The 26366-nt window shown below is 41.8% G+C and overlaps 2 protein-coding genes and 1 long non-coding RNA gene across 5 annotated transcripts; 1 reads left to right on the top strand and 2 right to left on the bottom strand.

The window, feature by feature from the left end:
- Positions 1-2545: 2545 nt before the first annotated feature.
- Positions 2546-8383, bottom strand: txlnbb (taxilin beta b). 2 transcript variants are annotated; one of them, XM_031309677.2, is made up of 10 exons: positions 8196-8383; positions 6069-6306; positions 5617-5708; positions 5348-5518; positions 4407-4601; positions 4010-4129; positions 3823-3897; positions 3635-3727; positions 3306-3401; positions 2658-3173 (listed from the first exon to the last, which is right to left on the bottom strand). In XM_031309677.2, exons 2-10 carry the CDS (start codon positions 6289-6291, stop codon positions 2658-2660), a joined length of 1581 nt encoding a protein of 526 aa, XP_031165537.1. In that variant the 5' UTR covers positions 6292-6306; positions 8196-8383. The 2 variants fall into 2 exon arrangements, with proteins under 2 accessions (XP_031165538.1, XP_031165537.1); XM_031309678.2 differs by lacking the exon at positions 8196-8383 and having other exon boundaries at positions 2546-3173; positions 6069-6291.
- Positions 8384-9054: 671 nt separating this feature from the next.
- hivep2b (HIVEP zinc finger 2b) lies at positions 9055-21336 on the bottom strand. Of its 2 annotated transcripts, XM_031309675.2 has the most exons (7): positions 21093-21336; positions 14758-18726; positions 13849-14006; positions 13506-13681; positions 12923-13021; positions 12056-12834; positions 11289-11711 (listed from the first exon to the last, which is right to left on the bottom strand). In XM_031309675.2, the coding sequence occupies exons 2-7, from the start codon at positions 18625-18627 to the stop codon at positions 11289-11291; spliced, it is 5505 nt and encodes a 1834-aa protein (XP_031165535.1). In that variant the 5' UTR covers positions 18628-18726; positions 21093-21336. The 2 variants fall into 2 exon arrangements, with proteins under 2 accessions (XP_031165536.1, XP_031165535.1); XM_031309676.1 differs by lacking the exon at positions 21093-21336 and having other exon boundaries at positions 9055-11711; positions 14758-18627.
- Positions 13954-24995, top strand: LOC118493703. The gene is made up of 3 exons (XR_004895655.1): positions 13954-14067; positions 22309-22374; positions 24188-24995. It is a non-coding gene; the product is annotated as an uncharacterized LOC118493703 (long non-coding RNA).
- The last annotated feature ends 1371 nt before the right edge of the window (positions 24996-26366 follow it).

Raw genomic sequence — 26366 nt, 5'->3', positions numbered from 1 at the left:
TCTGCCAAAACCTTTGTGTGGGTTGGCCTATTTTGCACTTAAATATTTTACTGTTTCTGTGTGTGTTGCAGAACAGTGACATTAGAGAAATATCTTGGGAAAGGTAAAAAGACCCTGCTGGTGTTAATCCGTCAGTTCTCCTGTCTACTCGGCCGTCTCCACCTTAAAGATCTGGAGAAGAATCAGGGAAACACCAAACACTGGAGAGATCATGTTTACTCCATTATTTTGTTTTTTCAAGTACACAATATCTTATAATATAGGTTTACTGTTGCACAATCAGGGGTCTCTCAGCAGATGTTTTCTATGTCGGGGTGTCAGTTACAGCAGGTTTGGTGACCTCAGTGAGTCAACATCCTCTCTAGTTCTTTTGGCATTGTGTTTTAGTTGTAGCTCTTACTGAATGTTTTTTCTCCAGAGGTCCTCTGCATCCTTTTTCCTCTTTACAGACAAACTGTAAAATTGGATAAAATGGAAGTAAACAACCCATCTCTGCATGTCTAAGAGTGCAAAGCTGAAGTTGTGCTGCTATGAAGCTCCATTTACTTTTTTATTTTAATAGAAATTGTATTTTATAGGTTGTTCAAATACTGTGTACAGCCCATAACCTTCTGTACAAATCTGCACCAGCTTCAAACAGACCCAGCAGTGACTGTTTTTGCTCTATGCGTATTTTCTGCCTGATGAATTCCTGGAGAGAGCCTGTGTGAGACAAAGCAAATGAAGTTAATGTCTGAAAGTCTGTTTGGGTTCCTTCTTTACGTCTAATGATTGACAGGCCTCCTGCTTACCCCCACTCATGGTACGACCATAAATCGCCTGCCAACTGCAGAACACGCTGTCTGCATGTCTATTTTTATGTGCACTTGTCTGGCCCCTCAAAATGCTGCTTACCTTCCCTGCTCTCTTCCTCAGTGAGGTCCAGCAGCGCTTTTCTATTTTCAACAAAAGGTGTGAGAGCTTTCACTGCAGTCGGGTCTGCTCTATCAGCCATTTTCTTTGTTTTGTAATAGTTTCATAAGATATGCAGCTTTTTATGTTATCAGTGCACCGGAGTGAACAGTCTCTGCCTTCTCTCGAAGTCCACTTTAGGGAAATGGGGAAACAAATGATTTCTGTTTGAGCCCATTTTTAAGGGACACTCAACTGATTTTACACATGAAGATCAGTTAGACATAAGTACTACTGCTTGTGAGAATGGTTGTATAATATCTTCTGTGGTTCTGGAAGGAGCTTTGTCAGGTCTGAGAAAATTACTCAGTTTACAACAGACACATTTTTTAGCTGAAGTTTGAAAGAACCAGATAGGGAGGGTCTAACAAGAAGAAGCTAGGTTGTATTATGGGAAATGTAGGATCCAGTCTTTTTAGAGAAAAGAAATCTGTTGCCTGTAAGTCCCCCAACTTTTTAGAAATGCAATACTAAATTGCTAGACGCCCCCAAATGTCTTCTGGCTTGTTTTAGCAAATTGTGAAAATGCAGTTTTCACTTATGTTGTGGGTAAAATAACTTGGCTACAACCTCATCCAGAATTGCGAATAAAGGTACAAAGTAGGAGGAGCAGCTGGTTCTGGAAGTCTTCTCTATTCTTAAAATGCTATTCCCAATGGTATTATAGTATATAACATAGTAGGAATATTGTTTTGTCCATCAGCTTGTAATGGGGGATGGCTCTAAATACTGCAATACCCATAAGCCTTGGTACTTGTTTTTATGGAGAAGTCAGTCAGATGCACAAATTTCCAAATGCTTCGTTGTTGCAGTTGCGATCAAAACACAGCATAGTGTCTGAATTATTCCAAAATTGAACATATTTTTGTTTTCTTTTTTTAAAGATATTTTTCCTTTATTTAGAACAGCTGAAGAGAGACAGGAAATGAGAGAGAGAGGGGATGACATACAGCAATGGACCTTGGGTCGGATTCGAATCCGGGTTGCTGGCAAGGACTGAGCCTACATGGGGCGCGCGCTCTAGCAGGTGAGCTAGAGGCTGCACTTGAACAGATTTTTATGCTCTGATTGGATGTCTCTTGCTGAAATGCACCTTGGGAGTAGGCATGGGCCGGTATACAATTCTGACGGTATGATAACCTTCAGCAAAAATATCACGGTATTGCGGTATCGCAATTACAGCTTTAAAATGTATTATTTTTTAAATGTCTGTGTAAAATTAGTTTCTTATTTTTAAACACACTGCACACTGACAGGGACAGGGATTTCTTAACTATACTTTCTGTCCTTCAAGACTAAAAAACGGTTCATACCTTAGGAACAGTATGACAGAAGATGTTAGTAGTTTTTGAAACTGTGACTTTTTCAAACCGCGGTAGCCTATACCTTGAACCGGCCCGTGCCTACTTGGGAGTCGTAGTTAACTTATTATATTCTGTCTTTATGTACACAGTCTTGTACCTTTTTGACTTTTTTATCAAAGAAACAGATATTTTATAACACCGTTGGTAATCTTTTGTATTGATGATCAATCAGGACAAGCGTTTTCTAAGCAGTGTTAGAAAATGCATACTGCTGAGTTGTAGTTGGCCTGTTTTTTTTTTTAATCTGACATATCGGGATCAGACACTGAACACAAAGCCAGCATTTTACTTTTTATTGCTATGAAGCTCACATGAGGCAGATTTTCCACATCAGTTGCAGCATTAATCAACTGATTCCATTTCCAAATCTCTCTGTTCTTGGCATCCATCCTCCTCGACTTCCTGGAGGTGTTTGCCATTGCTCTCCTCTATATGGTTCTCTTCTGGCTCCTGGACACCCTCAGAGAGTCCTTGTGATTGGCTAACAACTTTTTCTGTGGATATAACATGAGAGATTGTGAAAGAGCCGGTAATCTCCTTCAGGCGGCTCTGCTCAGCCTTCAGCTTAGCCAGCTCCTTGGTCAGGGGAGTTTCGGCTGTCGGTGTCCCGGCGGGGGCAGCAGCAGCAGGAGCTGCAGTATTCTCTGCAGGGTCATCCTCTTTAGGGACTTTAGGGGTCTCCAGCTCCTCGGTGCCCTTCTTCTCTGTTGGTTTGGTAGGGTGGATGTCTGGTTGACTTCCAGCTCCCTGCACCTTCTCGTAAAGACTCTTCCTCTCCTCTTGCAAAGCCCTGCACAGATTCTCAAGCTTCTGGTTCTTGGTCATGATGAGCTCAAACTCCTTTTCCTTGATTGCTTTCTGTAAAGGATTAAAATGCATGAACAGTATTTTTTAAAAGTGAGGGCATCTTTGTCTTTGTCTAGTAAAACGATACCAACAACCAAACCCTTGTATTGGGCTATAAATGACAGAGGAAAATATGTTTCTTACATCTGCCACCATGTCAAGGAGACTCTTGTTGCAACCATCAAAGCGAGTCTTCCATGACTGGCACTCTTTATCCATCTTTTTCATTTTCTTGGCCATCTACATCACACAAAAAAATCACGTTACCTAGTACACAATCAAAGCCACTTCTAAAAATAACTGCCACAATAGAGTGTAGGAATATACAGTCTGTCAGATTTAGTGTTAGTGTAAATCACATGGGATTGTTTTCTGTTATTCCTGTTTTTATCATGTTTTTATTCCCAGATAAACAAAGTAATCTAACCAATATCCTGAAGCCGACTTCAAAGATTCTTTGCAAGTGTTCTTACTTTGTCCATGTCCTGTTTGAAGCCAGTGTAGACACTGTTACTCTGAGATACGGTGCCCTGGAATTCATCAAACTTTTTGGAGTACATATCAAGCTGAGGAGAAAAAGTGAGAAAGACATTATACAGTTTGTGCATCTAGAGAAGCAGAAAAACAAGTCAATTTTGCTCATGATGCCCTGTCACTGTACCTGGATCTTCATATCTTTTTCTTGCTCCTTCATGACCTTCACTTTTGTTTTATACTCTGCCGCCTGTTTTAGCAGCTGTGGAATTTAATAAAATGGTCCATGAAAATGAGCATTAGGGGATTAGAATTGCAAAAAATTTATTAAAAATGCTTGAAGCACTCGACAAATCTGATACACAAAAACATACAAGCTCTTTTTCCAGCTTGTGCTTCTCCTCTGTCTCATTCAGTATCATGTTGGCCTGCGTGAGTTTGGTTTCCAGCAGCTTTTCTTTCAGGTCTCTGTGTTTGAAGACCTTTTCCAGGTTCTGGAAGACAGTTAGGTGAATTTATGAGAGAAAGCTGTTATATTTCTTGCTCAGGGAGTCTTTGGCTGCATAAGACTGAAATACTGTAACTAATAAATGCAAGACCTGGGTGTAATGTGCATATAATTTATGTGCTTGAAACTGGCACGGAGGCCCAGATGTGTGAGGTCTTAGATAAGTGCAGTTCAGGTAGTGTCTGGTAGGTTTGCATGTAGATCAAACTTTTTGTGCCTCTATATTGAACCCATGTGTGCTCAGTAAGCGGCAGGATCCATACCGCCTCTCGCTGGTCGTATTGTGTAATGAGCCCCTTGAGTTTCTCTGCCAGAGCGCTGTTCTCCTGGCACAGCTTGGTGTTGCGGCCGCTGTGTTCCTCGATTTGGGCCTGAATATCACTAAGCGTCCCCTGGAAATGGGTGGTGATCTCTTTCCTCTTCAGGTCGTCCTCTCTGCACCTCTGCAGGGTCTCTTCCTGCATTTCAGGCATGGATATTTAAGCTCAAAACAACCTTGTATGATACATTTGCAATTTGCACAGTGATAAAGAGATAGGCATCTTTAGCTTGTCCTGTTGTGTTCTTTAACCCCCCAATGTAGCACAAGTAGACTTTATATTTTACAACTACTGTTTTCTGTCAGATCGTTTATAGGTCTCAACATTTCCGACCGCACTTAAAAGCAGCTTCATTTCACAGAGAAAGAGAGAAAGAAATGAGAACAGCGAGACAGATCGACTGTGCTTTGTTATTTGGCAAATATTCAGCTGTTACACAAACTCCTGGGGTGTACAGAGCTTGTGTTTCGTTTTTTTAAAACTTTCTTGGGGCAGCTATAGAGGCAGTGATGTTTCCTGTTTCCTGTACGGGACTCTCACACCGCATCAGAACACACTGACAAGTCTGATCGCAGGTTACGTGTTTGGCCACAGCAGCGTGACATAGGGTTGCGTTTCTCCAAAAGTTGAGTTGGTCTCAACTTTTCGCCACAGGCCCGCTGCGTTTTTTTTGCGGCAAACCCCGCCGAAGTCTGAACGCACTACCCCCATTCACAATGAATGGAAAGACCTGCGTTTGTCTGATGTCTAACACAGGCTGTGTGAATGCCCACTAACAACAAATGGCAATTTCAGTAGCTCAGATTTGATACCATGCTTGTAAGAGATTTGGTGTTCAGTTATTCTTACACAATACTTGAAAAAAATGACAGTAACTGAAGTACCTTTAAAGTCTTGTTGTGCCTCTGCAGCTCTCGGCAGAGCCCCTCCAGTTTACTGCGAGCCAGCACGGCCCGGCTGTGCTCGCTCTGCAGCTGGTCCTTCTCCTTCATCACCTGGAGCAACTTCTTCTGCAGAACCTTAAGCTGCTTCTGGTCGCTCCGATGCTCCTCCAACTGCAGAAATACACAGAAACATCCAGACACATGCCCTAAAGGGAAAAGATACCACTTGTATATGTTCTCTTTCCAATTTTCTATATTCATCCTCTTACCAGCTCAGCATGCTTCTTGATGATGGCTTCCAGTTTCTGTTCTGGAGTGTTGAGTTTGTTCAAACTTTGCATCAGCAGCATGGCTTCCTTCCCTGAAGAGTCACAGAGAATTTCACACAAATTAAACGTTGTCAGTCACAAGCCAAGTTAATTAATTTTGGTTACCTCAGAGCATGACGATTGTAACACAATGATATGTACATCTAAAGTTATTCGTCAATAGAAATTATTTTGGAATAAGGATTATGAGAAATCTATCACCAACTATAAAAAGCATGTGGATATAAAACTTTAAACCTGCTCATCTGTTGCAGATGGATGCACTTACACGCATCACAGCTCTGCTTACATACCTATCAGTTTCAGTGCAACTTGGACTTTTGCTGACTGAGCTGAATGAAACCCACCTCGGCTAAAAATCAATAAAACAGTTTTGAGAAAAAACAAGACACCTAGGTTTTTGAGCATCTTCTTCTCCAGTTTCTGGTCCTTGCGGGTGTCGGCCTCTTTGACGGCTGTGACCTCCTCTGTGTCCTCTGGCTCAGCGGGAATCTGCTCAGCCTGGTAGGTGCTAATGATGTCCTCCAGCTGCTGGGCCAGGTCCTCTGTCAGGTCAATGTGCTGACCCTCGGCTGGCGACGCCTCAGGACCCGTGGGTGCAGGACAAGCCTCCATTTTTCTGCACTAGAACTGAGAGGGAAACAGTTGGTTTCGGTAATGAACCTGAGGAAGAAGTGATATTTATCTCATCCTGACATTGTTATCCATTGTTACCTGGCTCCACCGCGAATCATCCTGCCTGATTTTTTGCGATTCATTTCATTTTATATGACCAAGTCCGACCAACCACTGTCTATCAAATCAATGTCGTCTTCATTCGTGCTTTTTGAAGGCTAATTTTGAATAATACTTAACTCAATCAGCTTCTGTTTAACTGAAAGAAGATCTACTCATTTCAGGCTGTATGAAAGAGCTTTGCAATTGGCCTTTTTCACAGCGGATTTTCAAATCTTTGATTTCTCATAGCAGGAAAAGCACAGGTGTTAGATGGCTCTGTTCTATTTAAGTGGCCCAGTAAGCCATGCCAGTGAGCCAGCATGGACAATACCAGGGCCCTGAAACCCTGAATCATTAATTTTATTATACACCTGTGCTTTTTTTAATGTAACCGTGAAGTAGACCTAAAAAGCTAAACTTGATAAATCAGCCGGGTGTGAGTTTACAGATTAGGGCTGCAGCGATTAGTCGATTAATCAATTAGTCAAAAGACAATTAATTGGCAACTTTTTTGATGATGATAATTGTTTTAATATTTTTTTCAAGCAGTAATGGAAAGCATTTGCTGGTTCCAGCTTCTCAAATGTGAGGATTTACTAGGGGTGGGACGAGACACCCAGCTCACGAGACGTACACGTTTTAATCTCGCGAAAAATCCTAGAGGATGTTCTGCTTTTCTTTGTGATATATGATAGTTAACTGAATATCTTTGGGTTTTGGACTATTGGCCGGACAAATCAGGGCATTTGAAGACATCACATTGGACTGTGGAGATTTATAACGGGTATTTTCTGACATTTGTTAGACCAAATGATTAATCAGCATAGTACTAATAGTGTTCCATAATGAAATCCATAATAAAAAATGATTAATCACTATCTCCCTCAGCAGGTACCACCATGGTGCCTTTTAGCAAGGCACAAAGAAACAGCTGTATATTCTGTGCTGAAGGAGCTCAGTGAGAAACATTAGATGCTTGTTTTTTAAATAATTGCACCTACTACGGACATACAGTATTTTCTTTGTCTTGACAGCATATCTTTAATATCAAAACAGGCAAAACAATGTTGTCTTTTTTTGGCTCTGAGAGTTTCAACTTCAGTCAATTAAAGAGATTGCAAAGCGTATTATTGTACTACATTGATTGTGCCTGTCTTATGTTGTTAAGGCTCACAGCCGGAGCCTGTTTACGTGCATAAAATTAGTGCAGCCTTCACACTGCTTTCACAAGCAGAGCACATAGCACCTGTCCCAGACCCCACAGGCTATTTTTAGGAACTTCTTTATATGGGCAAGTTATTTATTTATTTCCAATCCACTCTTATTGATGTCAATGTCAGTGGCTGTGTGTACAAAAGCTGCATTTCCAACTCTGAAAAAACATCGGTATTACATAAGTGACCTCAACTATATTCAATATAGATATCTAAAGGAGACAGATATCAAAATGAAAATTCAGTGACTATAAGAAAGGGAATTATTGATTTTTTTCCCTGTCCAAAGAAACAATAGTCAGAGAATTGAAACAAATATTAAGTAGAAATTATTTTTTGCTTAAACAGCCTTAAACAAAATTAATCTCTTTCCATTCTGTTAACAAATGACACAGGCAAGCCTCAATTGAGTCTCACTCCTTCTCAGTTTCAACAAAGCTTCAGATAGCCATCAAATTCAAACAAAATAGTTATTAGTACCTTTAAGAATAGGAAGAGCACAGAAGCACAGCATTTAAGGTTATTTTTTATGCAATTTAAGTGTAAATGTCCCTAAAGAAGCAGGGTAACGAGCAAACAGGGTCTTACCAGGACAGAGTGGGGGAAAGGAAGAGTGTCGAGGGGCTTGGGACAGGCTGCCACCACAGATACAACAGCTGTGATAAGACCACCTCAAAATAAACCAGAGGAGCACGTGCAGCTCACTCTGAGCACAGAGGGAGGACAGAGGTACTGTCTCTATCCAGGACACCTCATAGCGCTCCTCTGATTTTAATCTAAGCAGGAACCCACACACAGTAGCTGTGTGTATGTATGCAATCAAAATGCCTCTTCAGCAGCCATTTTATGCCTCTGCTGCTTTAAATCATTGCAGTACTGATTTTATTTTAAGCTGGGATGCTGTTAACAGCCACATAATTATTCTAACAAATGGGCCTCACAGCCATAGTCACTGAGCAGAAGAGAGAGAGAGAGAGAGAGAGAAAAAAAAAAAACAGTTTCTCTGATTGGCCCGAAATAGTACAGACCTCCTCCCAAACCAAGAGATGAGCCGGCTCTAAGATCACAGTCATTTTCCTCACTGAATATATGCTTCACACATGCAGTATGGGCTTTGCTGAATTTGACGCAACCTGAAAGTGGTTGAATATTATCCACAAGGTGAGAACTATTTTTGGAAGCATTCATTTATTATTCTTGTTCCATGTTATGACTGCAGTAATCATTTTTCACCAGAGGATGTCACTGGTAGGAGTCTCTCCAATTTTTCACTCTGGAGAGACTTTTTTTGTTCACACTCCGCCTCAAGATAAAATGTGAATGATTTCATCTGATTCCTTGTGCGCTCTAATTTACACAATCATGACTTATGCAGGAGGAAAGGTATGGAAGCCATTTTGAATAATAAGGTTTAAAAAAAAAATGAAATAAACTGCAACACACATCCTTGGGTTAGAAGTATATTCTTTTAAAACAATTTTGAATTTAATCTGAAAAAGTAGAGCACCAAACAATAAAGTCCCCATAGCATAAAAGAGGCACTCCGTCCTGACTAACCAGTTTTGATGCAAATAGCTAAACAACAGATTGGCTACTGAGGGGTATTTTTCTTCCTCAAAAGATCTTAGCGAAGAGGTAAAATGATTTGTCCTCTGTGTTTTACAGGGAATTTCATAGACATGAGAGGCACAAAGCAGTTCAATTAATATGAATACACAATAAAAACAATCTGAATACATACTGTATGCCAAAGCAAATAGAAGGCTTCACTTTCCCTTCACATTTTATGAGCATTCTGCACCGTTTATCACGACAAATAAAATTACATGAAATCAAAGCTACATACATCTTCAGAAACGGGGAAACACAAAATGAAAGCAGTGCACCTTTTTTATGTAAACATGAGTGAACAAAGTGTTTCTGATTTTGAAATCCATTCTCAAACTGGTAACATAACATATTGAAGATATGAATACACTTCTTTTTTTAAAAGATGAGACACACGGTGTTAGCAATCAACACTGTGCTATTTTCGCCCTCATTAAACCTCTGTTACATCAACTGCAGACTTTTTTCCTCTTAAAGAGATATAAACAATCCACATAAAAAGTTTTCAGAATTCAACACTGCAAAAATAGTTTAAATCATAGAAATACACGCGTGTATATATACAGAGAAGAAGTAATGCATTTGTTGAATGATTACTTTTGAGCTGAAGCACAGCAATAGTCAACCAACTCACGCTGTTAACATCATTACTTTAGTATTACAGTAAAGTGATATTGATTTATCCAGTTACACTTGAAAGCAAGAAAACATACTATTGACTGATCATCATAGCCCCTTGAATTTGTGTGCAACATGTTTCACAAAATGAGAAACGTGAAAAAACGACTGGAATGTTTCAAAAACCACAAGAGAACATAACATGTTTTACTCCCTTATTTTCACTGACCACGTCAGTTAAACATCAAAGATGAAAGGATGAAAGTGCATTGTCAAAACTCATAAAGTTCTTATGGTCATCTGTATAAGAGAGAGAAAAAAACGCTGTTTAATCAAAGCAAAAACATGAGATCAAAAGCAATGCCAGCGTGGCTCACTGCATAATTGCATCACTGCTGCATAAGTACAGATATACCATATAAATAGTAGTCAAATATTTACCAGTATCAATAAGTGCTTACGTTCTAATATATAAATACATCTTACAGTATTCATAATTACATATTAACTTCCTCTATTTTTGTGCAATAGCAAATCCCATGCATTTTTACCAAGATAAAAACCACAACATTTAGAAAAATGCAACATAAGAAACATTTTTTTTAAGATTGTTTCACATAAATCAAGCTGCATCCGTCTGTCAGCAGAACTGACGTAACAAGAAAGAAAAAGCTTTTCTTTGAGCGAACTCTCTGACAGCGCCGACACTTCTGAATAAAGAGTACCTCGACATTTTTCCTTATTCAACAACAACCTCCTCGTAACAAAAATGATGAAAAGCAAAATAAAGGCACAGACCCTTGCCGCTTGATTAGAAGCACCAAACTGCACAAGAAGCGTCTACTTCAAATTTGGTCAGACTGTTTTCATAATACACATACTTTTCCCCTTATAAATAGTCTTTATTTACTGCACTACTGCATCACACCTTGATATGGTTACATTAAACAACAGTCTATTTTCAAAGTACACATACAGTAAAATACACTGTTTGTATGCATCTAAGAAGGAGTATATGTTAAAGACATTTGTACATAATCCATAAATATAATTTATGTGCAATTGTACGCAAACTACTATGTCAAACAAAGGCATATTAGCATAATATCTTTCCATATTGCACCTGCACCCAAGAATGATTCTCCACCTTGCAAGACTTCCTGCTGCTCGTCCAATCATTTTAAAAAACTCTCTGAAGAGAAGAGCACATCAGACAGGGTGGGTTTCTTCTTCACTGTGAAGGTTTGAATCTCCACTCAGATTTAAAAGGAGCTGTCTGAAGTATGTGCAAGACCAGAGAAAGTGTTATTATATTGCCTCTAATAGGATAAAGATGAGGTTATGTGCCTAAAGGGCTGAGGACGACAAGGTTGCAGCTGTAGCGGGGGAGGGGGGTGGGTGTAGGAGGGGCGTGTCTGTTCCTGGATCAAATTAAGGAGACAGAAAAAGGGGGTTTCAGTGAGGGTCCTCTGTGGTAATCTTCAATGACGCGATGGCTTTCAAGCAGGTCTGGACATTCTCCTCCTGTCTGCTGTCCGTGACGCCCCCGGGGTCAAGGCTTGTCTCCTGAGCGGCCTGATGGGAGGACAGCTGGTTCTGGGCTCTGATGTCCTCTCCTCCAGTCTCAGGCCTGTGGACAGATCCCTCTCTGCTGCTGCAACGCTGGCCCTCGCTGCTCTGGGGGCTTGGAGCCGAGGAGGGGGTGACATCAGTGCTGGAGGAAGGCGGGGGGTGTAACATCTGGAGCCCTCCGACAGGAACGACGGGGAGCAAACTGTGCGCCTGCTGCTGGGAGTGAAGAGGGAGGTGGCTGAGGATGTTCTGGTGATGGGAACTGGCAGCACCAGGCAGACTGGAAGCCAAGCTGCTCCTTTGATCCTGAAACGACATATTGGCAGCGTTAGGAGCAGTTTAACATCGCCAAGATCATTTCTCATGTGAAAATATGTTACAGTTAGCAAAAAGGCAGAAATGTGAGAAATAGAGCGTTCAGACAGCACTTGGAGAACACATACACTCACCACGACGAATAAGCGATAAGGCTTGTGTCAGCAAATGCAATGAAAAGACCAAAAACAACAAGGAGGGCATTCGGAGAGCGCAGACCTCTGCCAAGGCCATGCCCTATCTTGCAATGTTAACGAGTGAAACATAATTTGTGTATCCAACCCTATTTCACAGAGGTGTAGTTGAACTGGGTGCAGACTGTTAATGATACATACCATCTCCATATCAAAGGCTCCTTGATGAGCCATCTCCATCTTTGCCTGGTGTCTGGTTTTATCACCACAGCCTTTGTGTTGGTGCGAGCCTCTCCGTGGTGAAACAGCCCTCAGCACGACTCTCTGCCGGCCTCTGACTGAGGATTCTCGCTTTCCAGACAGCTCTGTTCCAGGAGACACGGGTCGTTCGATTGAGCCCGGGGAGAGGTGCTGAATGGGTGTAAAGCCAGGTGAGCCAGGCCTCAGCGGGGAGGTATCCCATCTGGGAGAGGAGCGACCTCGCGGGGAGAGCTCTCGCCTCGGGGATGGGTAACGCAGACGTGAAGGGGAGGGCTCCCTGATGGGAGACTCCCAACCAGGAGAGAGCAGACAAGAAGAGTAGGGGTCAAATAGGAAGCTGGCCTGGTCTGGAGACAGCATAGTCAGAGAGTCTTCGTCCATGGACTTCTCTCTCTGGTCTGTTGCAAGGACGGGGCGATGGTCCGAGCCCGTCCACCTGCCAGAGGACTGTTGGCGGACATCGGTGCCAGGCAGAGAGGTGAGGGAATAGCCGTGGATAGCGGCGGTGGCTGTGACTGACAGAGAAGTAACTCCACACGGCTGAGGACTTGTGCTTCTCGAACGCAGCTTTGGAGTGGAGTCACCCTCGTAGTCATCGTCCTCGTCATCGTCTTCGTCGATTTCGTCAACTTCTTCGTCCATGCCGTCGGAGTCGTCCGCGTCTGAGAACTGATGTTTGGTTGTGACCACTTCCTTGGACTCTTGTTGGCTGTCGTCCACTGTAAAAGACAAACGAATCAGTTTAGTTGGATTTATTCCGCTATAAGTCACGTATGTGCAAGAATATAATACATGTCAGTATCTTACCATGTTCCTGTATCTCCGTGTCATCCATTGATACTGACACTCCCAGTTCAAGACATTTCTTCATGTGTGCCTTTGACTTCATATGTTTAGTCAGGTTTCCTGTAAAAAAGAAAACATAGTAAGTTACCATTGTTCACTAAAAAAAAAGCTGCATTTATTCTAAAAGGAGCATATTTGTTTGTTTTTTACAGATTTTAACCCAAATTCTATGTCCCCACAAATTTGTTTTTTTTCTACTACAAGTGGACACTGACAGTTTTAAGAGAGTCCAGCTCAGGAAATTCTCCCAGAAATGAAAAAAGTGATTAAAGAAATGAGAGTGCAACTGCTGATTTTGCACAATAGTGGCTCTAAATAGCAGCAAGAACTTGAGTGTTTACTGCTGCTGCTAATGTTTTCTTTAAAATCTGATATGCACACACATTTTTGTATTTTTTTGTTGCAGATTTTCACACATTTTTAATAATTGAACACTGATAGACTTCCATTTGTTTTAAACAAAAAACATAATAAATAGTGAGTGACTTTTGTATCATCTATAAAGTCAGTATTATTTCATTCTATAAGCTTAAAGAATGCTCACCTTTAGTTTTAAAAGCAAAGTTGCAGACCCTGCAGATGTACGGTCTCACATCTGTGTGGGTCCGGATGTGTTTTTTAAGCATGCTCGGCTTCTTACAGCGAATGCCACACTCCTCACAAATGTATTTCCCCCGGCCTCGACCTCTGACATACACATAGTCTTCATTGGACTTGTACCTGAAAGAAAGACAGAGTCTTCTAAAGAATAAATACATTAAACAGTCCTGAAAAGATAAAAAGACCATAGACGGACAGATAGTGTATGCATTAACGTCCTAATATAGCTGCTGCATTTGCTGTCAGCAGAACTGGCAAGTGTTATGATAACTAATATCTTGACTGACCCTCCCTCAAAGATCTTAATGCGTGTTGGCACTGTTTGGGTGGTGGAAGCCTCCCTCTCTTTCCACTCCTCCTTGGCAGTTTTCACTCTGCAGCTGATGTCTTTCCCCTTCTTCCCGTAGGTGATGTCCACCTCTTTGGGCTCCGGTTTCCTCTGTAGCTGAATCAGATGAACAAACATTTTGTTAACAGCCATTTCAAGTGGACACCGGATCGACAACGTAACGTGATGCTTCCAATATTGTATGTCACACATGGCGTTACACAGCATGTTTTGCAAACATAAATTATGGTGCTGCTGCTGCCCATTACAGATAACTTAAAGTTTGTTAATTTTCATGTTTTTTATTTTCTGAAAGCTATGCTTGGCATGATTTTTATGTCATAATAATATATCTGATCTTGATTTGTTGAACAATTAGATCTGCCTAAATCATCCCATTGCATCCCATTGCCAAGACATGTTATTTTCTAAAATATAATATATATATTAATATTATTTCGATGTTTGGTATTTTCACTGCCTTTTTTTGCAAAGGGTAAATGCAGAGCAAGTGATGAATTAAAGCTTATAACATCATAGCTGGCAGCAGGCAAATGATTTCCAGAAACTTGCCAATAGTGACTGAACCTTCTGCCAAAAGATCTGAAGTGTGCAGTTAGCCAAATTCTGGATAATAAGGTCATTTTAAACTTTCCACATTTCAAACACTTCTCTCTTGCTGAAATGATGGGCAACCAATGTAGAAAACTGCCCAGTGCTGCTTGATTATACGTATTTACTTAAAGTAATAGTGATACTAGGCAAGATCATTTCAATGTTATCAATGGGGCTTTACTCTTAAGGTGCATTTTAGACATATGCATACTGTATGCATAGAAAAACTGCAGAGATGGGATCATTATCTCACCTGTTCCATGGTCTGCCTCCACAGGATGAGGGATGACACCAGTTTCCCCGTGCCAGGCTGACACATGGCGGCCACGGTGTATATTACCTTGTCTCCCCTCTGTTTGGACTGCAGTAGAGCCAGAGCAGTATTGGTACTCAGCTCAAGAGGGTTCGGATTGTGGGAACTCACACACCAGGTGGCATACACGGAGGAGAAAGGGGCGTTGCTGTGAGAGCAGCTCGGCTTGGTGTAGTTGAGATAACACCAGCTCACTCCTGTCGTCGTGCGAAGACTTGGAAACTGAGATAACAGTCTTGAATGCTCGGTGTCTGAGATCAGGGTGTATTTACTGGGAATCAGCTGTGCCACCATATCCATCTGCACTCGTTTCTCCATGCCAACTTCTTTCACTTCGCTCACTGATATCATAGAATAAGGAGGTGAGCTTGTTTCCAGGGAGCTACTTTCCATTGCTGATTCAACTTCGTGGTCAGTGGCTTCTGTCACTTTTTGTTGAAGTGTGATGAATTTCCTCCTACGCGAGTCATCCTGAGCATGAGGTGTGGATGCACCCTGCATCTCTGACCTGTGCCCCTTCTCTTCGCTCAAATTACATTTTCCCAACTCCACAGCACCCAGCTCCTCTACAATCTGACCAAACATTCTTTCCTCTTTCACACGTTTTTGCTGCTTGACCTCCATGAAAAGGTCCAGGCTGCTAGCAGGGGAAAGCATCCGTTTGTTAGTGCCACCACTGGAGGCGTTAGTGGTTGAGATAGTTCTGGAGGTCAGAGAGAGAGGGATGCCTGTCTTGAGCTTAGCAGATGACAAATCAAGGGCTTCAACATTGAGGGTGTGCTTCAAAGGTGGTCTGGTAAAAGCTAATGCATTATGAGAATCAAGATTTCCAGGCAAACGTGAACTCTGATTCTGAGAAGTGGACGTAGTGGAGCTAACACTGTCATACTGATTGTCGAAAATCTGTGATACTGAAGTGTATGTGATACTGCCATAGGATGGCACATTAGTCTGTATTCTTACAGGAACTAAAAGGCTTGGATGTGACAGCTGGGGAAATGTATTCCCGGTGGAGAATATTGGCAAAGTCTGCGGCAGAACAGCAACTGCTGTGAATGGAGGGGAGGTGCTGCTGAGGTACTGCGGAAACACTTGTGATGGGACTTGTATTACCTCAGCGTCCATATTCAATGACTCCTGTCGCACCAAGTTTCCCCTCCTTCTCTCCCTCACAGCCGAGTGGCCAGAGCTGATGTCCACGTGTCTAACTTTGGATGTAGGAGAAAGGCTGCCATAGTCAAATGATATGCTGCGTACCTCTGGGAACCCCTTGTGCAAGTTACACGGCGCCTGCTCTGAGGAGGAGCGTCTCATTTCATGTTGTTGACGCTGGTTGAGCACAGAGAGGGAGTGCCCACTCCCTGGCACTGCTAAGAGCTCCAGTGGTTTGCCAAATTCATCCTGCCTGGCTGGAGAGACGGACTTCAAACTCTCCTCCCTGTCAAAGGAGAAGGTGGAGCTATAAGATAAGTTGCTGTCTTGGCTCGGGCTGCGGGAGAGACTGGTGCAGGCAGACTCAAAACTAGATTCACCAGAGGAGTGCTCGATATCCGCTAAGCGTAGCCTTTTCTTCTTTGGAGGGAGCTTTTCTGGAGGGAATTGTGCTAAAGTTTCACTCCTTTGAGGCCACTGAAACTCCTCCACATGCTTCTCTGGCTCCTTCACCTGCACCTCTGGAGCTTTTTCTGGACTGTCAGGCTCTACTGTGACCCTAATTTCTGGGACTTGTATGTTGGGCTGCCGTACAAGTTTGGGGCCCATTTGAAATGATAGCCTACTATCACTCCTTTCCAACTCATATGATTCACTTGCTTCTATAGCTTGAAATGAAGAATTGCTATCCTGTCTCTGCCCATGATACTTGTATGATTCTGACTGTTCAGAGTAAGGCCTGTTTATCGAGTTTGTGTGTTGGATAACAGAAATTACATTTCCTAACGTTTTCCGACCAGACATTTCAGAGCTCACTGATACTTCCATGTCACACCTGTCCATCTGCATTAGCATACTTGAATGTCCTTTTCCTAATGCCATAATGCCCACTGCAGCTTGTTTTGAATCATAGTCCTTACTTGAATCAAGCATTTCTTCACACTGTTCATGAAGGCCTTCATATTGAACTGGCAAATCTTCCTCTTCCCTCTTTTCTTTCCGGCGCTTCCGTGTTGCCAGTTCTATTGCGTGTCTCTGATGGCTCATACTAGATGCCAGTGAGTGGTAATTTTCCATTTCCAATCCTGAGGGTGAAATGCCACTCTCGCTAATCTTTCCGTGGCTGTCTGCATGGCTATCATGTGCAGAGAGTTCGAAAGCAGCTTGCCGCCTGAGTCTCCTCATGCCCCCGGTGCTTGTTCTCTCATCAAAAGAGTGGCTGCCTCTAAGGGCTTGAGGCATAGTTAGACACACTACTGAGGATGTTGGCATTGAGTTGCTTCTAATCAGAATCCCCACATCAGAGCCAGCGTCTAACTGTGGTTCATTTGCCTCTTCCCTCATGAATGACTTTGTGTTTATTTTGATCGACTCAACTGTGTCTTTTTCTTGGGTGAAAACGCGGGAAACACCTTTCTCTGAGTGTCTCCCGGTATATTCACTTGAATCTGTGCTACAAGCCATAAAAGCTGCCGTCTGTTTAGGGCTTGGCCTGTAGCACTTCCCAAACATAATTTCTTGATAGGACTTTGCGTTAGTGTTCGGAGGACCGGTCTGGTGCTCGGTACTCTCGGATCGCGAGAAATAGCCGGAGTCCGTGCTGCCCTTGCTAGACTGACTTGGGAGGGACAGATTGTTGTCAGAGTCGCTGCTTCTTTTTTCAGACAGCCGAAGTGCAAGCCTCTGTTTGATTGTGCAAGATTGAATTGCACGACTAGCCTCGGCAGCGGCGGGAGGTGCACTCATTTCTTGGGGCTGGGAGGAACCATCCTGAGCTGACATCGACGTGGCTCCCTTTTTCTGAGCAATGAGATTTAGTACTTTTACAGCAGTGTTATCTGATCCCTCCACTGGAGAGTCCAGCAGCAGCAGCGGGTCGTTAAGAGTGTCCTCGTCCGTGTCCGTGCTTTGCTCAGCATCAGAGAATAACTCGCCTTCCCCTTCAAAAGACCCCTGGTCAGTGTTGGCATTGTAAGACCCAAGTTCTGATAGTGGCACTGTTCCAGCTTTGACTGAGTGAGCATGGGACTTTCTGTGTTTGTATAAATTACTCTTGGTTTTGAAGGAGAATCCGCAGGGGACACAGGGATAGGGCCGTTCCCCGGTGTGTGAGCGAATATGTTTCTTAAGCACGCTGGGTTTGGCACATGCCCTTCCACAGTAATCACAAACATACTTCCCAGGCTTTTGTGGTTTCTGCTCCACCTTACACATAGCCTCTGACAGCTGATCCATCCCTGAATGGGAACACTGTTGTTGGACTTCAGGTGAACTGGTGGACTTCCCGTGAGATGCAGGTCCCGGGGACTGTGAAGAAACTGAGTGACCTACGGCTTTCAGTCTGCCACGGGGAAACTGTTTTGTGGACTGTGGTGGGTACGAAGACATCTCATAGTCTTGATGGCTTGTGGACTGGGTTTGGGAGTGCTGATCTTCTAATTGCAGTGATTTCCCTGAGTCAGACATTTCTTTGAAACCACACGTGTCTCTGCTCTGACCTTCTTTCAGTTGTTGGTGCCACCCCTTGCTTTCCAATTCGACTGATGGACTCCTCCTAGTCTGTACTGCTTCTGAGGTGCATTTTTTCTGTGCAACAACATTTCTGTCCTGACCCTCAGTAGAGCTTTTCACCCCTGCAGTAGTTTCAAGTGACTCCATGAATCCAACTTTCTTTGGGATTGATTTTCAAGGACACTATCTGTTATGTGACTGTAGTGATATTGACATACATGTGAATTGATTGCGGGGAAGGGTCACCTGAAAGAGATCAGACAGAAATTACAATTAGACAAATGTATGACAATAACCTAAACTAGGACCTTATAAAGATGCACAAGAGCTGAGGGTTATCAAGTTAGATAACAAATCTATATAATATTCAAATCCCCTCCTTGAGAGTGAGAGCTATTCAAGCCTGTCTCCCAGAAATCCTTCTAATAAAATATTTGAGTATACAATTTATAATGAGCTCCATCCCAGCAGGAATGGAAACACATTATTTTCTCTTACCAGCTTCTAAAAAACCTAGGTACCTCATGCCTGGCAGATGCCCCTGTGAACATGTGTGTAGGTGTTTAAGGCGCATGCTTTTACTGTAGCATGTGTGTCATTATTGGTTGTATATGTTTACTTAGTGTGTGTGTGTGTGTGTGTGTGTGAGCTGAATAGAAATTCATGTGAAATTGTTTTTCATATATTTTGAAAAACTACAGGTATTGTAAGCTGAGATATGAAATATCCATAATATATCACCCAGGTACTTTGTTCATCCTATATCCCAGATTTTACTTTTAATTTTAATTTAACTTGTTGCGTTTTTGTCAACAATCGTAGGCTATTGCAAAAAAAAACCTTTGCATAAGATGGGGGAGTGTCAGAAAAAGAATTGAGTATGGTATGTGTTTCGACGCATTCCAGCACACACAGGTGACACTGTTACTGTAGATCGTGGTCAACGGAGTGTGATGATGAGTCTACCTGCACCCCTTTTGATCCAATATCTACATAAAACACCAAAATGTTGTGCATAACTCTTCAATACAAGGCTAGGATCACATCATAACATGTTCAGGCTCCTTGTCTCTCGTGGGATTCAAACCCTGTCACTAGTGCCATCGTCTCCACACTTAACTGCACGGGACCACTAACTGTCCTGTACATACTGTAAACACGCCGGACTCCAGCAAGAAACCTCATCATTCCTGCTGGTTAAAGTGAATTGCTTTCGCCGCTACACTTACATGTCATACCATGGGGATGGATGGGTCTCTGAGGGCACGTCATTTCATCTTCTCAGTATCAAATGCTGTGTCCTCCCTAACGAGGTTATGTAAGATTATCTGGTTCAAACCCTCTGAGTTCCCCTTAATTAGGACATCCACCGACTCTCACTCTCTGTCTTTCTCTCTCACTCCCTCTCTTTCTTTGTTAGCGCACCACACACTCCTCAGGCATTAACCAGAGGATAGGAATCCAAGGTGACTCTCGAGATACCAAGAGATGCTTGAAAGCAGTTGTAAGGATAATAATCTCCACTTTGTGTGTGTGTGTGTGTATGTGTGTGTGTGTGTGTGTGTGTGTGTTTTTTTTGTGTGCAAATGCCCCATTGCCTGTTTTGGCTGTTTATGGTTCAGTAGCTCTGCTTTCGGACAGAATTGAGGGCTTCTTCTATTCCAGAGCAGGATAGAGAAAAGATAATGAAGGCTGGCGAGGGCTGCCTCAGATTGTAACAATCTATGTTTCAGCAGGGAGATTTACAGAGGTAAACTAAGTGAGGTGCCTTGGGGTAACAATATTTAGAGGCCTGGTAGGGAGCTCCCCTTCAAGGTCGGTCTGACCTCATTGCTTAGTTTTCCATCCTCGGTGAGCTCCGAGTGGAGGGAAGGGGAATATGGGTGCAGAGTGACAGCCAGATAAGACCCTCAGAAACAATGCATACCTTTGAACTAAGCACAACAGAGAGGGAACGAAGCCGACATATTCAGAGTCTCATCGACAAGTCTCTCAACAGTCTGACTTTTTTTTTTTTTTTATAAAAACTGTACAAGCAGACCTTTCACTGCAAATTTCTCTTGCTCCCGGCAACAAGCACTAAACCTATACGAAAATATATGACACAGCAGCAATGACGTGCAACAACAGGAGGCAGGTGGGTGGCAGTAGGTGTGTTTCAGGACGATTGTGGGCTGACTGTGGTACAGTATGTCCGCATGGACGGAGAAATGACTTTACGGAGAGATTTGTATGAACAGCAGACATTCGTGGGGCACATCCCTTACTGCTTTCCACACACGAGAGAGGACAATGAGCAAACAAATGCTGGCTATGGAGAGCACCGTTATGCCGCTGAATTACATCATTAGAGGCTAAGTTGGCCATTAAAGGGAACGGGCATGAAGCCTCACGCTGACAACAAATCCATAAATATCATAAGATGACCGGCTTCTGAGAAGCTGGATGGTAAAACCCTCTGTGGTACTCTTAACAGCAACATAGCATGCAGAATCAATCAACAGCTCTTACTGTGATCAGAATGACATGAAGCACACGGTCTGATGGGGGGAAAAAGCCTTGGCTCATACAGCAGCTGACATTCAGATATCAAATATAATCCTCATACAAACCTGACATTTGAATAGTCCCCTGTCCCATATCGACAGTCACATGTGACATTCCTCATGCTGCATAGTCCGTTTCTTCATTCTCCTCATGTCTGGGTAACAATAATGAAATAAATTAGCAAGGTAAAGTCCCATCAGTCATGAAGCTGCTGGCTGACTGGGTGTACATTAGAAGATCTATTGATGCGAGCTAGTCACCAGAGAAAATACCCAACCGTGACGTGCGGACCCAGGCACAAAAATAGCAAAGGGGCCCTGGGAGGGATTACACAACAGCCCACGTTTAAGGACGCTTTTCCTCTCTCTCTCTCTCTCTCTCTCACTGTGTTTCAAAGCAGAGCGGCAGCTGCCTCACACTACACACAAAGTGGGGAGTCAGATGTCATGATGCAAAGAGCTAAACATCACCTTTCTTAAATAGCTGGAGTCCATTCATCCCCAGATTCAATCATTCATTTTAGCCTAATATTGTGTTATCTGAATGAAGACATAAATTCATTCAGGTACACACATTATGATCTATATAATTCAGTTGGACAGAGTGTGTGAATATAAGCAGAGGAGAAATGCAAATGTGACAAGCGCTTTGAAAGACACTAATCACACAGTGCAGCCGCTCTGAATATACATTTCCTACAGCTTGATTCTATTCAGTTTGTATATGGAGAGGAACTCAATGAAAAGACAGCATGTGGCTGACTGAGGATGCTGCGAAAATTAGACATGTTCTCCGAATCCTGAGACACCCACAGCCTGTTCAGAGCCAGTTCTCTCCCGTCACGACAGGATTCGCTTTGTGAATGGAGAGAGTTGTGATGAGGGTGTCATTAACACTGCAAAAAACTAGGACAATACTGCAGATTATGTGCAGCTGCAAACCTCATCCTGTGAATCAGATGTATGAGTTCAGTGTGACATGGTGCCATTACAGCCTCTACATTAACTTATTCTAAATACTTCCTCATTACATGACTACCAAAAATGTCACGCTGTAATGATTCTATTTTTATAAGCCCAAAGCCACACACTGTATTGAATCTATTATTATTTTATTGTTTAGTAATACTTTTATTTACAACTGAAAACCCTCAAGTAAATGCAGTTTTATTTAAAAGTGAGACTAACTGACATGACATTTCAGTGAAATTGTTGTTTATTTTGTTTTCTTTTACCATATACTTTTTACATCTACTTATGTAATTTCTTCTTTTTTATACAGTACGAAGCCCCTGATGCTTTTGGATCAACAAGTTAATTCACACATTTCTGTGGACAGCATTCAAAGGTAAAATGACCCGAGAGTCAACTAACAGATTTGGAAACAACTTGGTACATTTATGCAAATACTGTGATAAAGTACAGTTTTAAAAGGTATTTGTACTTTGTTTGACTCTTTTCATATTGTGTTACTTTGTACTCCACTACATTTCAGAGAGAAACGTAATTTTTATTCCACTTTATTTTAAATCTTAACTAACAGTTATTTTTCAGATATTTTTACACCGTACAAACTGTATAATTAGCTCACAAAATATGATACATTGTTAAAGATTGAACTACCCAACAGTGTACCTTATAAAGTAGTTTTAAAAAAACTTTTGATTGCTGCTTATATATTGAAGCAAGATGTAACTTTTGCTGAACACCAACATTTGGGTGGTGAATGCTAAAATGTAGCTTAACAGTTGTACAAGAAGTAGGAAAGGGTCATTAAAGTCAGCAAACTAGCTGAGTAATGCAGTTATACAACAATGTATGAGTATTTTAATGAGTATTTTTTACTTTAAGTTGAGGATATGAGGACTTTTACCACCACTGCTACTGTAAGTACATTTACTTAAATACCATTATTAGTACAATTTTGACGTACTTGTATTTCCTTTTGTATTACCTTGTACGTTTAGCTCCACTCCACAACATTTCAGAGGGAAATATTGTAGTTTTTACTCCACCACATGTATTTGACTGGTGTAGTTACTTTGCAGGTAAAGATTTTTAATGTGAAACATCATGTGACTTTAGATTGCACTGCTATAGACTGCTATGAATTAAAATAGTCTGCCTTAGCAGCACCTGGACCAGCCACAGGTAGAAAACGTGACAAACCACTGAGTTTGACTTGAATTAAAATTTTAAGTGATGGTTGGATACCTGCCAAAATCTATTTCTATCATAATTTGTTTAGAAGCTGCTCTGTGATTTGAATGAATTCATGATTACTCTGCCTCAGGCATTTGTGTAAAATCTTTGGCCTTTCAACACAATATAATTTACACATCTATAAATACTTCACCCGCTTTGACCATCCTCCTCAGTTTCACTCTGTGCCATTGGGTGAGAACAACTGGGTGCCTCTATGAATAGGAGTCCTTTGGCGAAGGCATATTTAACAGAGGTCTTTCTCAATATAAAGCTTACACAGCAAAACAAAGGCTTTAAACTTATGTTACAACATATGAACTTCACCTCTGAGTTCAAAATCCTCCCCAAATGGCAAGCCTCTATTTCCTGCAAGGCAAAAACTGTAATTTCACAGTGCATTTCCTTTAGAAAGCTGCAACTCGCTGTGTGCCAAAAAAAGCAGTGAATGCAGAGAGACTGTGTATTGACAGAGTTCGTCCACAGTATGGAATTGCAGAGAGCTATTATTAGCTTCTAACAAGTCAAAGATGAAGTTGAAGCTAACTAACTGCGCTGCACTGCAGCTGAGATCCATTATGCTGTATTCAGTATCTAGAGGAGCGGCACTAAAATGGCTGATACTCAATGTGCAGTGAAGGTCAAGTCGCCCATCTCTATAAATATAATGGTCTGTCCCCCAGGATGTTCCACACTGCTCGCCATTTCCACCATCTAAAGCTGCGCCGCGCCTCTGCTGACCGCCTCAAATCTGCATGTGATTGAATGCCGCACAGGCACTTGACTACTAGCAGGCCTCTAATGATATTAGTGGTAAAACAGATGGGAGGAGGGGGGAGACAGAGGGGACAACACAGAGAGAGAGGGAGGGAGGGAATGTTTATTAATGGAAGGAATGAGGTTTTCCTCCCTGCTGGCTGTAGTGGCTGTCATATGGCTGACTGAGATATCTCTTACAGGGGACACTGAACGCTGCAGGTTGGACAAACAGCTGATACAAACGCCAATAAATATGATATAAAACCTAAATCCTTCGGATCTTCACTCCTCACTCGATGCACCATTAATTCATTCAGCCAAAAGGTCTCTTTTTGATCAATTGACCGTGGTTTCATTTATCCGTCAGCTCTCTCAAACCAGTGGCATACTTTAATGCCATTATCACAGCAGTACCTGAAAATAATCTTGACATGATTGTGTGTTTCCATGGCAACCATGCCAACGTCTGTAGCCAGTTTTTCTCCCTGGTTCCTGTCTACATATATAATTACCACCACAGATTACAGCACCAAGACTGCAGAAATGAGTGGAGAAAACGGCTTCAGCCGCACACTGCGTCCATATGTGATCTAACGGTGTGACACCTTATACTTCTTGTGCTGATGGGAATTAAAATAGAGCTACATAAAGTGTAAATTAGCATAAAATCAAATAATCTCTGGGTCTATGATAAAAGAAATGCTGCCATTATTTAGGTGTAGCCTATGTACAGTATATATCAGAATACGATAAATGTTTGCAAATTAAATTTGAAATTGATGTTGAATGTAATGCACTCTGTTTAACTCCGACAATATGTATTATACTAGAACATACTAGAGCTGAAAGGATTAGTGTTTTTGGAACTAAAACTATCAGCAACTCAGTACTGTGTTTTGGGGTTTTGGACCAATCCAAACAATGAATCCTGAAAATAAAATAATTAATCGATTAGTCTTCTATGATATTAAACTAAATATCTTTGAGTTTAGGACTCTTGGTCACACAAAACAAGACCTTTTGGCTTTTGGAAATTCCTGTTTTTTGACTTAATGGCGCAAAAGATGAATCGAGAAAATACTAAGAAATTAATCATTAGCTGTAGCCCTGCATTAAAAGAAAATGTTAATTTTGTTTGTTTGATTACAGTTTCCTAAAATGTATTAATTTGGGCTACATACAGTAACTAGGGCTGCAACTAAATATACTAACTAACTATTTTCATTACGAATTGATTATTTTCTCTATTAATCAATTAGTTGTTTTGTGTTTTGTCCACAACTCACAGAGGAGAGTTAAGAAGCTGGAATCAGAATTTTTACAAAATAGTTGATTCATTCAATAGTTGACAACTAATTGATTAATCTTTGCAGGTCTGCACATAAAACATTGTCATGATGTGGTCAAGTCCTCATGATACGATTGCACGTGAAGTCATTACATTACATTGTATTAACCTTCATAGGTCAAAATATATAATATTTTAGCTTTAAGCTTTAGCTGTCTGCTGACTTTAATTTTACAAACATGAACATGGAACACATTAGGGCTGCACGATATGAGAAAAATATCAAATTACGATTCATTTGACTGATATTGCGATTGCGATATAATTCACGATATTGGAGGGAATGATCCTTTTTGTATCATTAATATTTTCATTGAAAAATATTCAAATTAAAAAATGAGTGTGATTTATGCAAGGATCTGTACCAAACAATGTTTTTTTTCTTTAGTCAGTAGGATAGGATTTGTAGGCTGGGACGTCTCTGCAGCACCACAATACTTCATTCAGAATGGTTTGACACATATTTTGCCTCTAACAAATATTGCGATTTGGATAGTGCACTAGTCCATTTTGCGATTAATTGTGCAGTCCTAGAACACGTGTAAACTATTATGTTAAGAATAAGTGAATATCGCTAACTTTAACTTAAATGTGGCAGCCCTACTCCAATCCACTGTGCATTTGTCCTCACATGATTTGCATCCTCACACCTTTCTGTTGTTGTTGTTGTTGTTGTTGTTATTTAGGGGGGGATCAGCTGTCATGTGCAGGTCCCAGGCTGGGGATAGCCTGCTGCTGAAGGGGGGAAATGCACGGACGTGAGAATCCCTTGCAAACCCCCCATCTGCACGTCATGGAACATTTACAGAACAGGGACCTCCCATTTTTAAGGCGTGCAACAGAGAGCATACACAACAGTGAGACCTGCCCTGCACCGGACTCACTATCTTAAGGTGACAAATAGGCTACACCGCCAAAGACGGACACCGCTTTTTACTGTAGATCGGCGGATGAGGAAGCACGTTATAACGGCTTTAAAACCCAGCATGGCCGCGGTGTGAAGCAGCGGGGAACGGAGGCTTACCGGTCAC

This window comes from Sander lucioperca, chromosome 18 (genome assembly GCF_008315115.2).
Source record: "Sander lucioperca isolate FBNREF2018 chromosome 18, SLUC_FBN_1.2, whole genome shotgun sequence".
Lineage (NCBI taxonomy): Eukaryota > Metazoa > Chordata > Actinopteri > Perciformes > Percidae > Sander > Sander lucioperca.
This window is presented reverse-complemented; position numbering and strand designations above follow the sequence as displayed.

Bases quoted from the DNA above. Each gene is read 5' to 3' on its own strand.
- hivep2b (XM_031309675.2), bottom strand. From the start codon at position 18,627: ATGGAGTCACTTGAAACTACTGCAGGGGTGAAAAGCTCTACTGAGGGT. The intron at 13,682-13,848 runs GTCAGTCAAGAT...TCTTTCTTTCAG, and splicing joins ATTAAGATCTTTGAGGGAGG to GTACAAGTCCAATGAAGACT. The intron at 12,835-12,922 runs GTAAGATACTGA...TGTCTTTTACAG, and splicing joins CACGGAGATACAGGAACATG to TGGACGACAGCCAACAAGAG.
- txlnbb (XM_031309677.2), bottom strand. From the start codon at position 6,291: ATGGAGGCTTGTCCTGCACCCACGGGTCCTGAGGCGTCGCCAGCCGAG. The intron at 3,728-3,822 runs GTACAGTGACAG...TTTTCTCCTCAG, and splicing joins AAAAAGATATGAAGATCCAG to CTTGATATGTACTCCAAAAA. The intron at 3,174-3,305 runs GTAAGAAACATA...AATCCTTTACAG, and splicing joins TCCTTGACATGGTGGCAGAT to AAAGCAATCAAGGAAAAGGA.